Genomic DNA, 15,128 nt, shown 5'->3' on the forward strand with positions numbered 1-15,128 from the left:
GCCAGTAGTTAAAATTCTTGATAATAGCAATAATTTGTAGTATTTCTGGTCTTTGTCTTTACACACTGATCTAGGAAATTTATTAATAATATTCTAACTGAAAATTTATGTGGAAAAGTTTCAAAGATAATTAATATCAAAATAGTCTTAAAATCTTTTCAGCAGTTTTCCAGATACAACTCATTGCATATTTTTTATTCTTTTTAGGAATTTTGCTCAGCTTTGAGTATATCGGTAGAGGTCATGGCTATAAGTATTTGCTTTTTTTAACAGGTGCACACTTAATACTTTCAGAGTAATAAGTCTCAAAATTATGCTTAAGAGGCGACGAATGCCCTTTTATTTTACGTTTGCTTTGATGATTATTCACTCATTCATCTACTGAAGCAACTTCACTTCGTTTGAAGCATAAATTAACCCTTTCGCCGTCCTCTCCTGTCCTTGAAAATTTCTGTTTTTGCCCTATTTTTCGCCTCATTAGAACAAACAAAAATAAAAACTCAAACAAGTAAACATTTACAAAGCGTTTTAAACGTTTAAAAGTTTTAAAAAGTAGAAGAACGCTTGAAGCACGTTACGGTTGCCATGCAGAAGTTTCACTTGAACACGCTACACGCGTTACGAACGATGAAGAGGTTAATAAAACAATTAAACGAAAACAAAAATTTATAGATTTCAACCACTTAGTTTGCAGTTACATGAGTTCCTTTGGAAGAAATTGTTCGTGATTTATGCTTTTATGTTTTCTTTGTGTTAGTTTTTGGTACTTTATGTTTTGATTTATGATTTGATTAACGAGCTGCAGGAAAGACAAGCATTTGTCTTTTTAACCGATTTGAATTTTTTTAAATAGTTCAACAGAATTCTATGCTACTGAAGATAATTTATGAAATATCATCATGAAAATTTATCAATTTCTTGAATTAACGAATATATTTAGCCTCCTAATCAGATGGTAATTTACTTGGGACAATAATTGTTATTACAATCTATAACTGGTGCTTTGATTACAGAATTAAATATCAAAATTCTGTAATTCAGTGCTCAATTCAGACAAATCTTATAAGCGAAGGTGTTAAATTTACAATAAATTAATCTTTTTAAACAACCATTTTGTAAATGAAACTCGGGAAAATAATAATTTAAAAAACATTTCTAATTCTTTAAATTTAATTTAATTAACTGAAAATCTGCAACTATTTAATTAATATATTTATATTTCAACATTTCCTGTTTAAAGTCATAAAAGGTGGCATTTAAATAATTTTATAAATTAAGTGACGTAAATTGTAGGTTAAATTAAAATTTTTTTTCTTTAAATCATAATTTAATAGATTTTCATCAGAACTAAATCTTTAATTGAATAAAAGAATTTACGTCTTTTTCAGTCTAAATCGAGCATTTAGTTGATTATAAAGATGAAAAGATTGCCATAATTTTGATTTTAAAACGAGTTGCATTCTGCCGAACTGATGATGTTAAAATCCCTATTTTTATCTTCTTTAGCACACATGTGTTTTGTAGCACTCTCTCAAGTAGCCTTACTCATACAATGACTCTCAGAAGTATTCGCATATTTTTAAAATTAGGGAAAAACTCGCTGTAGCCTCGAATTGAATTCGAATATGATGTCCAATACTTTTTTCATACCATCTCCATGTGATTCTTTCCATATTTCTGAAGAAAAAATTAATGTTAAACTTTTTAAATAAATATGAAGATGCAAGAAGGCAGAGATAAAATGCACCCCTAAAGTTTTCTTGCATCAAAATTTGTTCTCATAAATTTATAACTAAAATTATATTCTGTCACCTTTTTTATTTTTGTGTTTTCGTAACATTTAAAAAATCGTTTGGTTTTAATATTTGCTGGATTACTTCAATATATTCTGTTTATTATTTGAAAATGGCTGGTAGTCCTAAAGAAACAACAAATTGTATTCAAAAAGTTATAATTTTTCGTCTTTTCAAGTGGGAAATCAATTCTGCATATCATTAAATTAATAAATTTATCCTATTTTATATTGTAATATGGATAACATATGTTTTGGAGGAGAAATGGAAATTAAAGTTCGAAAACACAACGCTAATACGAAAACTGATCTGAAAATAGTAATGATAGAAGAATGCGGAAGCATTGATGCAGAGATAACAACAACAAGAAGAAAAAATTAAAGCACTCTATGCCCTGAAGTTTATAAGCTGTTCTGGATACTACAGGATAGCTTACTAAATATTAATTGATCGAAATATCACTAAATTTATTAATATGCATATATTTCTTTAAAATGTATGAATACTTTTATGAATACTGAATAAGACACCTCTTTTTGTTTCCTTTTGATGATCAATTTTTTTAAAAAAGTTTTTCTATATTCTTAAAATATTTAATAAAGTTTTATTAAGATAGATATTATCTAAAAAAATACTCGTATTGAAATATTAATTTTCGGTAATGGATAAAACAGTATTTCATTAATATGTGTAGGTACGAACACTTTTGGAAATCACTGTATGTATAGAAAATTGTTTAGAGGTTCCGCTCAGATGAAGAGGTTTTAACCGATGACCTCATCGTATGTGCGTTGCGAATATCCAACCATTTCCGATATTCCCATCAGATAAACGGGGAGATTAAGTTTCTGGTGAGATTGAGATCACGATGTCCGGTAACGTTAAGAACGGCAACTTAGTTTATGTGAATTCAGAATGTTTATTTCTGTTATTTTAATTACTTTGTTGGGATTAACAACTGGTTTTCAAGAGAGCTTTCGAATAGGTACGTAAATTCTAAAATTTTATGGACTTTTTATCGAAATGAATAGACAAGGTTACTGCCCAGATGTTTCTTATCTATTTTATGGTCAATAATTTCGTTGATGTAAGCTGTAGTATTGGATATGTGTTAAGTAAATAATTTTAAAAGCATTTTACATCTATGAATAATTTTGAACATAATTTTGACATAATTGGACAATGAATATAATTTTGACGATTTCCATAAGAGATCTTAGAATAATTTTTTTTCTCTGAACACTTAAAGATTATATAACAGTGCATTCGAAAAAAAAAAAGAAGCATTTTTAAGAATTTTTCATACGTTTAATTTGAAAATGGCAAAGATAAATTAAAATAACTATTTATAAAATAAATTCTAAAATATATATTGTAAAATTCGGAGGAAATACTTTTTAAATAATTTTACCATCTTATTAAATTGAATTATTGCTGTTAGAAAAGAATTTACGTATAATGTTGTAAAATTTGAATTGGGACAAATATTTCTATTACATGATGCTTCACATTTTTCACTATTGTATGTAATTATTTAATTTTTTTTCTTATTGGCCATTTTCTACTATATGGTCAGAATAAGAATCGGATTAATAATTTAGAAACCTATAAAGCATATAAAACAATTCAGTTATTTCTAATCTCTACTTTATATTGTAAAAAAATTCTGTCTTTAATAGTTATTTGTTAAAATGAATAATTTATACATAATATTGTTATTATATTTTTAATTTAAATTCTACCTGAATTCTCCCGACAGTAAAATATCATTAGCTTTTTCTGCGAAAATCAACGTTTAGGTACGAAGATTTAAAAACTTTTCATATTGAATCGATTTTTTTTCACTAAAGAATAATTAACATTTTTCTGAATTTTACCTGCTGATAAAGTTTTGATAATCCGATTTAGATAATTTTTTTTATAAAATTATTATTTCAAAAAACAATTGATGGCTATTAATGATAAATTTAAGATAATAGGAAATATTACTGCATGTAAGATTAAAATTTTTTTTTTAATTTAAAAGTATTGAAATAATTTCGCGTTCAGATAATAGTTTATCTTTTCTTAGAACGTCTAAAATGGGAAAAGAAAGGAATAAATTTTTTAATACACTATCATTTTAAAAATGAAATTACTGAAAAACTGAAGTGACAGTCTACTTTTGCCTCTGTCTTTGTTTATAATAATATTTGTATGATGTTATAATAAAGATTTCGCATTTTTTTTTATTTCATCCATCGATTTAATTTAAAATAATGCAACATATATGTCCTTAAAATATCATATTTTAGAAATTTGATCTCCTATGCAAAATCTAATGCCCTATTCAAATTAAGGGCGTCAAATTCTTATAAAATCAGCACCAAATACCCCTTTACCAAAAACGTGTTATCCTGGTAAATTATTTTAAACTATTCATTAGTATACTTAATGCATTTCATTTCATTGAGTTAACCAAATTTAGAATGCCTTTCTCAAAAATGTTTTGTTTTCTAATAATTCGAAGATTTAGAACTAAGATAGATTCACATTACTCGTAAACAAAAACAGCATTATATTAGAAGAAAAAGGTTTGAATGGTGTAAACATTCAAACCTTTTCTCATGAAGAAATTGAAAGAAAACCTATATTACATGCATAAAAAAAATTAATGAACTTCTTTCTCAGATCATAGGAAACTCTTATCCTCATTTGTTAAAAGAATTGCCAAAATGCTTATTTTCTTGGTCAAATTAGCTTCAATTTATTTATTATATGGATTAAATAAAGAATACCTTTTTATTAATTGTAGTGAAATCAGGCTTAATGAATAATAATCAGGCTTAATTGAGAAATCAGGAAATCAGCGTCTATATAATTAAAGTTCTACTATGGCCATAAAAAGACAAACCATTAGATTAAATCTTATCAAACTTGGTAATTGTTTGCAGGAGGTCATGGGATTTTATATCCCGAAAAAACAGCCTAACTGTCAACGGATGGTGACACATCGGTTTTAAATCTTTTAATGTTTTTAACTACTTAAAAACATATTATTATCATGTTTAATGTGGCGCTCAACATTTTCTGAAAGCAATTTAAGTCGCATTACTGCATTCTTAACAGTGATTTTTAGCATATATGGAAGAATGTTAGAGGCATATCGATGTACCGCATTTTTCAATTCCAACTACAAACTGAAATTCCGCTTTCACCCTAAATGGCTTTGAGATAACATCGCAGCCAGAAATCACAGGGTTTAAGATCTGGTGATCGGGATGGCCAGGAAATGAAGAAATAAGACCTATAATTCAGTCATAATGCAAATCACGGGTCCATCTGTCGTTTACGCTTCAAAGAAAAATGATCCAATTAGGAGAATAGCTTTTATACCACACCATAGGATGACTTTAGAAGAAAGCAATGGTACTGAGCAAATAACAAAAGAGATTTGTTTATCGGAAATCCTGTATTCATGAATGTTTACACACCCATTTACAAAATTAACCCATTAGACAAAAATGGGCTTCATTCTTCACAAGCTGTTCCATGGCTCATGTTCATTTACAATATTGTCTATATCGTCATTACCCGTTGGTGGTAAGTTTTTTTTCTTTTGTTTTTTCCGGAAGATAAAATCCCTTATCCTCCTGCAAACTAATATCAAGTTTAATAACATTTTGTCCAATAATTTTCCTTTTATGACCATTTCGAAGTGGAACTTTAATTATAAAGACTCCGTATATAAAATTGAATGTCAATTTATCTGTTTGTTTGAACTTTGTACAGTTCCAAATCTCTTGACTGATTCAAATGAAATTTAACACACTTCTTCCATAACGCTTAGCAGGATTGACTGTGTTATAGAAAGGTTTCAGCACCCCTCAAAAGGAGGTGAAATGGGGGTTAAAGATTTAAAGTTATTCTACCCTAACTTCTGAACAAATCACTGATAAGTTATTATTTTTACATAATTTTAAAATAAAAAACAAAGCTTTATAATGACATCAATTACATAACCATTCAGTTTTTATCTGATTTTTAATCAATTTTTCAAATACAACATTTATCATTTCCTCTTTTTTCTGTATGATTGTAAACTATACAACTTATAAATATATGTGTTTGCCATGTCTTACGCACATAAAGAGCAAGCAGATGTAAAAGAAGCCCTGGATACTGTGGCTAGTTTTAACATAGAAATATGAGATCGCAAATGTAACGGGATGCATTGCGATCCAATGCAACGGATTGCATTGATTGCAAATGTAACGGAATGCATACTGATGGAGCGACAACGGTGAAGTAGCGAAAATAGCTGAATGTTGCAGGATATCATGTTGCCTGCAAGAATACATTTCGGGAGACATCCAGTAGGAAAACTTTCAACAGCTTCTTACTTCGTCTCTGGGAGAAATAATACGGACGAAGAAACGCTTTTTTGCTGTGTCCAAAAGTTAATGTTAAAGTGGTGTTACATGCTGAGTTGCATTATTACTTGAGAATTTCCATGTGCCCACAAGCGCCAGTTAGTCACAATGAACGCATTATTTCTTGGAAAGATGCATTCTTTGATGCGGTCTGTGACAAAAACCAAACTGAAGAATCACCTTTATTATGGCTGTTGCTTCTCTGTCACATCGATTCCTTGTACTTTTCATACGCTAAGTGTATTCTTCCATGTTTCTGTATTATCATTGCTCCGATTTTTTATTTCTGGCCCCATGGCAAATTGCTGAATAATTAAAAACTAAAAGTGGTAAATGATGAAAGTGCCAAAAAATTCAAACGATGCTATCGTACGGAAGTGCACAATGAACAATACTTTATTCTGTAGTAATTATGAAAAGCACTTAATTGTCTTCTAAATAATTCAAAAGAGCTCGTGAAAAGGAAGCTAGTGCCTTCGTTCCTGAGACTAACGCGAACAGTTTTTTGTTTTGTCTTTTGATTTCATAATATTATCGCTTTTGGTATTGACAGCATTTTGAAGTCCAAAATTATTCTGAATGATTCTGCATAAACTGAGAAAGTTAAAATTATCAATTTAGCTGAAATATTTTTATTTTTCAAACTCTAATCATTGCTACAATAACAATAGGGTCCAAAGATCGGAATACTTTATTCTGTAATAAATATGAAAAGCACTTAATAGTCTTCTAAGTAATTCAAAAGAGCTCGTGAAAAGGAAGCTAGTGCCTTCGTTCCTGAGACTAACGCGAACAGTTTTTTGTTTTGTCTTTTGATTTCATAATATTATCGCTTTTGGTATTGACAGCATTTTGAAGTCCAAAATTATTCTGAATGATTCTGCATAAACTGAGAAAGTTAAAATTATCAATTTAGCTGAAATATTTTTATTTTTCAAACTCTAATCATTGCTACAATAACAATAGGGTCCAAAGATCGGAATACTTTATTCTGTAATAAATATGAAAAGCACTTAATAGTCTTCTAAGTAATTCAAAAGAGCTCGTGAAAAGGAAGCTAACGTAATCGTTCCTGTGGCTAATGCGAGCAGTTTTTTTTTTTTTTTTTTTTTTTTTTTTTTAATTTTGTAATATCATCGCTTTTGATATTGTCAACATTTTCAAATCCAAAATTGTTCTGAATAATTCTGCACGAATTGACAAAGTTAAGTTAAAAAGTTAAAATTATCAATTTAGCTTTTTATAAATTTTACATTTATATATATATATATATGTGTGTGAGCCGTTTATTTTGAAAATGGGGCAAGTCCATCTTTTGTTATTGCGAGATATTTAAAGGTTTGCGTTTCAATAAATTTAAAAATATTGGTAAGTATTAATAGATATATTTTTTGTATTTTGTGGTACCAGATAATGTAAGTTTGTAATCCAATAGCATTTACACTGCTGATTAAAAAAATAAGAGTTTTTTTATAACTAAATGGACTAGCCTCACTTTCAAAATTAATGAATTATTTTAAACGTACATTTAATTGGGAAATATTTCAGTAGCATCAGCCTTTTTTTAATAATTAAAACAAAATACTTTTCAAATTTTTATAAATATTTAATCATTTGATAAAAAGTGAAACAAAACAAAGAATATTTTTGTAGAAAATATAACATAACAAAAAACAATTCAGTTTTATTAAGAATTTCAATGAAATTATACATTTTAAGATTATACCCATGTATAATTAAATTGAATTTTATTCAGGATTTAAAATTTTAAAATGTTCATGTTGGACAGGAGGTATATATGGTAATAAATCCATCATATTCTTGCATTTTTCAGATGTAATAAATCTCTTTTTTTTCTTACATAAACGATAATTTTATATTTCTGAAATTACTTGGAATTATTTACCTTCCTCGTTGTGTTGACAAATGGATAATTTTAAATTCAAAATCTCGTTCTTTCGAAGTTTTGTTGAACATTTTGCATGGTGTATCCCTTGTAAATCTGATCCAGCATATAGTTAATCAATTCACGGTTTCTCCATCGGTATTTTTCTTTCTTTTTAAAACCACTTTTTCCAGAGGTTGGGTTGAAAATAAATTCCCATGTTTAATTTCATGTACTAAAAATTCATTATGTTTTCGACAATTTTGTATTACTTTATAGTAATCCTGGGGAATATGCAAGGAACTGGTTTCTGGATTGAATAGTTACTGGATAGTTCCACTCCAAAATCACGATCGTTCGGTAGAAATGAATGTCCTGACAATAAAAATTTGTGATCAATGATATTTATTTCGTTGTCACTGGACCGAATAATCGGTGATGGAAGTAAACATTATTATCGACGCACAAAATTAAGATATACTTTTTATTATTTATAAAATACTGTACAACCACCGATTTTCAATATCAAAAATAGATAGATAGAAACACCCTAGATTTCAGACATGATGTTAAACGGCTACATTTGCTTCACCATAGAGCCACCGGAGCTAAATTTTGCCCTAATATATTCGGTCAAATATAATTTCAATCTAAGATGGACTTGCACCACTTTCAAAATAAGCAGATTTTCAATACTCTTAAGAGCTAAAACTTCCATCTCTCAAATACTAGAATCTAAAATTTTTTACTCATAAAAAGATCATAACAAGTTTTATCTATAACTGTCACTTTCCCCATATTTTTCAAAAATGGACTTGCCCCATTTTCAAAATCAATGCCTCATATATATATATATATATATATATATATATATATATATATATATATTTAAAATATTAGAAATATTTTTATTTTTCAAATTAATTAATGCTACAATAACAAAGAAACAAAGACTGGAAGTCCAAAGATTTATATTATATATATATATATATATATCGGTTTGAGTAATCAAGTAATTTTCATCTTTTGGCTTCTGATATAAATCTGGCTTGCAAATTCTGCTGTTCAATTAGTTCACGTCAATAATACGTGTTGCAGGGAGGAGTGTAGTAAAAACAAAGATGAATTCGGAATGGCAGCTCAATGAAATCGGTTATTTAAAAATAATCCCATTTTTGAGAGTAATAACAGATATCGTTAACCTAAGAAAATAGTTAGATAAAATGATATGCGTTTCGAGGGCACTAAGCTTTCAACACTGAATGATTTATTTTGAAAGAAATAATCGCAGAAGATTATCTCTGAGAAAGATCTACTGCTGATATTAACCAAAGCATGAAATCTGACCAAAAAACGGAAATAGATTTCTTTTCTTTATTCTTTGATCAACAAGCATTTAACTTTGATGCATGTCGATTTATGACTGGATATGGCTGCGTTATTTATTCTAAAATGGACAAAATAATAAACTCTTTCATATTTCTGATTGAATTTAACAATGTTGCTTTTCTTATTGGTAACAGCACGTCTTTCACCATTTAACTAGGAATATTTTTCAAAATTCTTAACATTCATGAAAATAGATTGCGTGATCATGAAAAGTATACTTTGCGATATCAAAATATTTTTCGATTGGAAAGAATTATAGCTTTGTTCGAAAAATTATTTTTGAAACATTTCTCACTGAAGTAAATACTAAAATTGAAATTCTTATTTTTTGGTAACAGGAATTTCATAATTTTTTTCGTGCGCTTCGAAATTTTTGTCTGTTAGAGAGACTATTTCCGGAATTTTTTGAAGGATTTTAAAGGAACATATAAGCAATCGTGTAGTTTACAACAATTTTATTTTTTACTAATTATTTAAGCACAATTTAAATTCTCAAGTAATAAGATCAAGTTTTCTTTAATTATTCCTTATTCGTTTAGAAATGCTCTTTCAGAAAACATTGCTTTCTATTCGTTGATAAATAAGTAACAAATAGAAGGCAATGCTTTTGCTAAATTCAAGTAGAGAAATATTCTTACTTGGTAATTCGAGAACCATGTAAAATCCATGAAATCATTGTATCTAAATCTATATTATGTGTAAATGTTAACAAAGAAAAAAAAATTATTTTTTTAAAGGAAAATGTAGTTCCAAAAACGTATCTAAAAAAAAAAAAAAAAAAAAAAAAAAAGAGAGAGAGAGAGAGAGACGAATTTTTTCGTGTCTGACGTAACTTTTGTTACGATAACATTTTTATTTTTAAAATAAAATCTGTCAGTTAAAATAATTATCACACAAACATTAAATTGCCTTGCTTCAACAACAAACAAAATAATAAATGACATAAATTATAAAAAAAAGAACAAAAGTATATTTTTTATTGTCGTATGTAGAGACCTAATGCAGTGCTCAATCCAGAATTACGCATTAAAAGCATATATTCGCTGAAAAATGAAAAAACATGACGACATTCGATGAAATTCGGTTGGGGGAGACTTGTATCTTGGGCAAAATGTACCTTGAAACACTAAGCCTTTTCTCGGTATGGGCTGACATCTTGTAGCAAGCAGCTGAACTATCATAAGCAATACTTATTAATATTTTGTAAAAACTATTGATTGTTAACCATTTGGATCTTGTTTATAAATGCAGCTATTAAACTTTTTATCTATGTAAAAAGTAAAATGGTTTCAAAAGTTATATTTCTTTATTTACAAATATTTAGAATTGTTTGGAGATTCTTACTATGTTCCTGTTTGTGCAGTATAATTTGGTAAATAAACCGACGTGTTCAGAAATTCGAATTTAAAGATTACTTCATATTATAACTGCAAATCTCACATGTTGTACCATGGTAGTTTTAAACTTAAGAGGCCCAAGAAATATATTTCCATGAGTCCAAAATCCAACTGAGAAATGAGGTTAAAAAACTAATAATTAAGGATTGGAAGGAGAGTAAAAAAGTTTCGGTTAACCAAATTGAGGATGATTTTTATCTTACTTAAGTGTACTTTGGTCATGGTGTATTTTCTGTGCATCAAAGTCGTTTCTTTGACCAAAGTTCAACTTGTCAGTGTGGCACCGAAGAAGAATCTATAAATCACGTGATCAAAGCCTGTGCACTATGGCGAGAAAACAAACTCAGATAGTCAAGAAATAGGGTGTCTCTTGACGTCGAAGAGCTCATAAAAATTCCAGTCATTAAATCTTCTATTAGGGACATTTTATCAAAGCTTTTGTCTTTAGCTCTCTCCTAATGTAAAAAGTTAAAGCTCATTTGATGTATTTTATACATTTTTAATGTTTTACAACTTAATATGTAATGTAAAATGTATTGTTTTTTATTATAATTATTATTCTCTTTCTGTACTAATATGCGATTTCTTTAGAGGGTTCTCTATTGTCTGCATGGCTCCAATGTCATCAAGTGTAGTTTGTTCCTTCGTGCTAGGTGGGCTTGCTCTTCGGCGGCCCCATCAGGTTTCCCGCATGGCCTCTGGCTAGGTTGGGGTATCTCACAGTAATGTTGTACCATGGATCCGAAACTCACCTTTTACCATGGATCACTGATTCGAGGTATATGAGGGTAATTTTCCTGGTCTTTTGTGAAATATAATATCATCCCAAAGACCAAGGGAGGAGAAGACGTAAAGATACAGAGTCTTAAACTGTAAAATAAAAAAATTGAATCAGTGCAAGCTGAAAAAGAAAAAAATATCGATTAGAAAGCAATATAAATTGTTTAACGTTAAATATTCAAAATTAAATGAACATTTAACGGTTTTTAAGAAACCACGAAAAGAGAAATTAAAATGTCCAAAACAAAAGTTAAAAAAAAAAAAAATGAAACCGAAGAGCATGCAAATAAATTGAAACGATAAACAATGGCATTCAGAGTGTGGTTTATAACTTTGCAAAATTCGACCTATCAAGTGTAACGAAGATAAAATAGCCGGAGTAGAATATTTGAGACTGTTTATGACAAGGTACGCAGCAAAATAATCGAATAGACAGCTATGAAAGAAGGGTTTATCAAAGGCAACAGGTTTTAACCTTATCAATATAGAAACCTTCTTTAAAAACTTCGAAGAAGTGTGATTGATGTTTATGTATTAATTGTTAATCATATAATAGAAAAAAATAATCCAAAGTATAACCGTCTCTCCTATATCTAAACAATTCCAATTAAAAAATTTATTTGTAATTACAAAGGAGGTAGAAAAAATTTGAAATTTTTGTTTAAAATATCTGTAGAAACTTACTATAAGAGATTTATGACTGTTGCTTATTTTGAATAGAATGGAAAATTAAGGAAAGATGAAAAAAAAAAAAATGTAAAACTAAATTTCTCAAGTTAGCAAAATAATATTACCTATTCAATACTGGAAGAAGAAAATCTTTTTACTAATATTCCTGTGAAATAGTAAAACTCCAAAAACTGAAATCAAACAACCCAACATCTAAGTCCGCTCTGAAAGTTTGGTAGAAAAAAGAAACTAAAAAACAAGCAAGTAAAAAACAAGAAACTGATTTCTCTTCATTGCATTCCACTCATATTCTTGCTAAATCAACAAATGAATTTCCGAGCATTTGAAATTATGAAAAATTGTAGACCTGAAGAAATCTATAGACTATGGAATGTTATAGATGAGTAAGGAAAACTACTTCAATGTACTGATTTTATAATGCATTATTATCATCATGTAATTAAGATTTATAATCATAATTAAGAAAGAGAACGTCAAGCAGAACATTTAAAATCAAGAACTGCATGCAAAATCCAGATTTATAATAAGTAAAAATTATTCAAAAATGTATGGACAATATGGTAATAATATTTTAAAACACTCCCCCCTCCCCCAAGACATTTTTGTTAACATCTCCAACATATTTTCAAATTAAATGTTCTAGATTAAATATAAATAGTTAACATTAATATCAGTAATAGTGAATACATTCGCTTTTTAATCTACATTTTAGCATAGAAATTTTAATAGAATTACTCTAATCCAAATAGTCAGCTTCAATGTTGACTTTTCATGATTTAAATTAGACCATAGTGAAGAATTTGCGATAACAAATATGCTCACTTTGCACATAGTGTTAAAACTCCCGCTGAGAGCTTGGTGGAAGAATAGAAATGATACCTCAGCGTACATTCTTCTACGTGGCATTAAATGAGTATTCTTTCGTCTACATATGATTTGAATGAATATTGCTTTGAAACCTTATCTAAACCAAGTGTTTATCGTAGATGTAAGCTATAGTACAAGCCTATCACACTCAATGGTAATACGAGCCAAATAAGCACAATGGAAGTTTTGTGGACCACACAAAAATATCCTATAAATTTTTATAAAAACATACATTTATTTCGAAATCAATGTGTGAAAAAAACAAGAATAATAGAATAATGATAAAATTAAGATTTTGTTCTGACATATGGTATTTTTTTCTCTGCTATCATCTTTCCTGATTCACGGTATAGCTTGTTCACTGTGACTACTTTCATAACCTGTCCTAAGCAATCAGTAATCGTGGATCTATCAGTATTTACATTGTTTCAGAAATGAAAAGAATCGCTCATACCGATAGAAATGCCGAAGGAAATAATTTCATATATAAAAGCCGAAATAAAGAATATATTTCATCACTGACTGCTTTTACACCTGGCAAGCAAATATATGTTAAATTCAGACTCCCTAATTTCACTAATTTTACCTTCCACTAGTTTTCAAAAGTTAGATAACAAATCAAAAAATAATATAGCTAATAGTAGATCGAAATTCTTGAAATTTGGATATATTATAAATAACATCAAGTTGCAACGATTCGTAAAATGCTAAAAGATTGTCGCTACCACTGTTTATTGAAAATACAATACAGCTTAAAACCAGTTGTTTAGGAGGGAACCACTATTCAACGAACAGTAGCATATTTAACAATTTTGAAATAAACATAGCGTTAAAAGGAGCTCGAGGCGACATTTTCCAGCAGAATTGCATCATAGAGCCATAGGCTAACTAGAGGCATGATAACAAGCTAATATTATAAATTAGCTATATTTCGATTGTTACGAGGGGTCTTCGATTGTCTCTTTGAAATCAATTTCTAGCTACTGATTCAGCTTCTCGAAGACCCACAAAAACAAGCCAAGAATGAACTTTTTTTCACATTATCGGTATTTGCGATTTATTGGACATTGCAATAGAAATGTAATACCATATTTCACCTCACCTTAAATCCATACCAATCTTTGATACAGTAAGGATAATATCAGTCAAGACAGTACGTGGAAGGCAGTCTGTATATGATTGTGCTTCCCGCTTACTTCCGCCACAGTATATTGAAGAAAGTAGGATTCTTGTTTGGTGGACATTACGGTTAAAAGGATGCACAGACCTTATCTATATGGAGCTCTGAAAGCTCAAATGTACAGACAAACATACTGGATTCGAATGCGTGTCCACATGCTCGCGCAATCGACGATATCTTTATTTTGCAATCAGATAATTCCGCCTCCACACTGCTCGCCTCGTGCACTAATTTCTAGAAGATCCTATAATCTAAATGCAATACCAACAGGCTTTCGGAACCTTAATGCCACTAAGAATTTGTGGGACGAATCGGAAGCTTCTTGCTCACCTCCATACTCTTCCCAGACCTGCATGAACTTAACTACTTTACATGATCAATGGGTATTACTAACCATTCAACTCATTGATAATATGATAAACAGCATGGATGTCAGGCCTTATTACTGTTCGGGGAATCATATACACATCTGAGAAATTTCTTTACATTCAATTTTATGTTTGAATCTAGGACACTTTATGCTCCTGATGATATCACAAATGGTAAATACTATGTGTAGCATTTTTCATTCTTCAGGTTACACGCGGTATAATAAATATTATTATTAAGATTCGTCCAGTTTGCCTACAAATTTTTTAATTTATCATCAGTTTTCAGGTTATTTCTAAACTTTTGGAAAAAGCACCGATGAATCTCGATTACCTTCATTTGCATTTGATTAGGTATCGATTCTAT

General features: G+C 29.2%; 1 protein-coding gene across 2 annotated transcripts in view; it reads left to right on the forward strand.

Annotated features, from left to right (window-relative positions):
- Positions 1–2,624: 2,624 nt before the first annotated feature.
- Positions 2,625–15,128, forward strand: part of LOC129960756 (glutamate receptor 1-like) — a 51,590-nt gene continuing 39,086 nt past the window's right edge. For both annotated transcript variants that reach the window (XM_056074367.1, XM_056074368.1), the window contains exon 1: positions 2,625–2,778. In XM_056074367.1, coding sequence (XP_055930342.1) covers positions 2,709–2,778 — 70 coding nt within the window. In that variant the 5' untranslated portion in view covers positions 2,625–2,708. The remainder of the gene's footprint in view (positions 2,779–15,128) is intronic.

This window comes from Argiope bruennichi, chromosome X2 (genome assembly GCF_947563725.1).
Source record: "Argiope bruennichi chromosome X2, qqArgBrue1.1, whole genome shotgun sequence".
NCBI classification, from domain to species: Eukaryota; Metazoa; Arthropoda; class Arachnida; order Araneae; family Araneidae; genus Argiope; species Argiope bruennichi.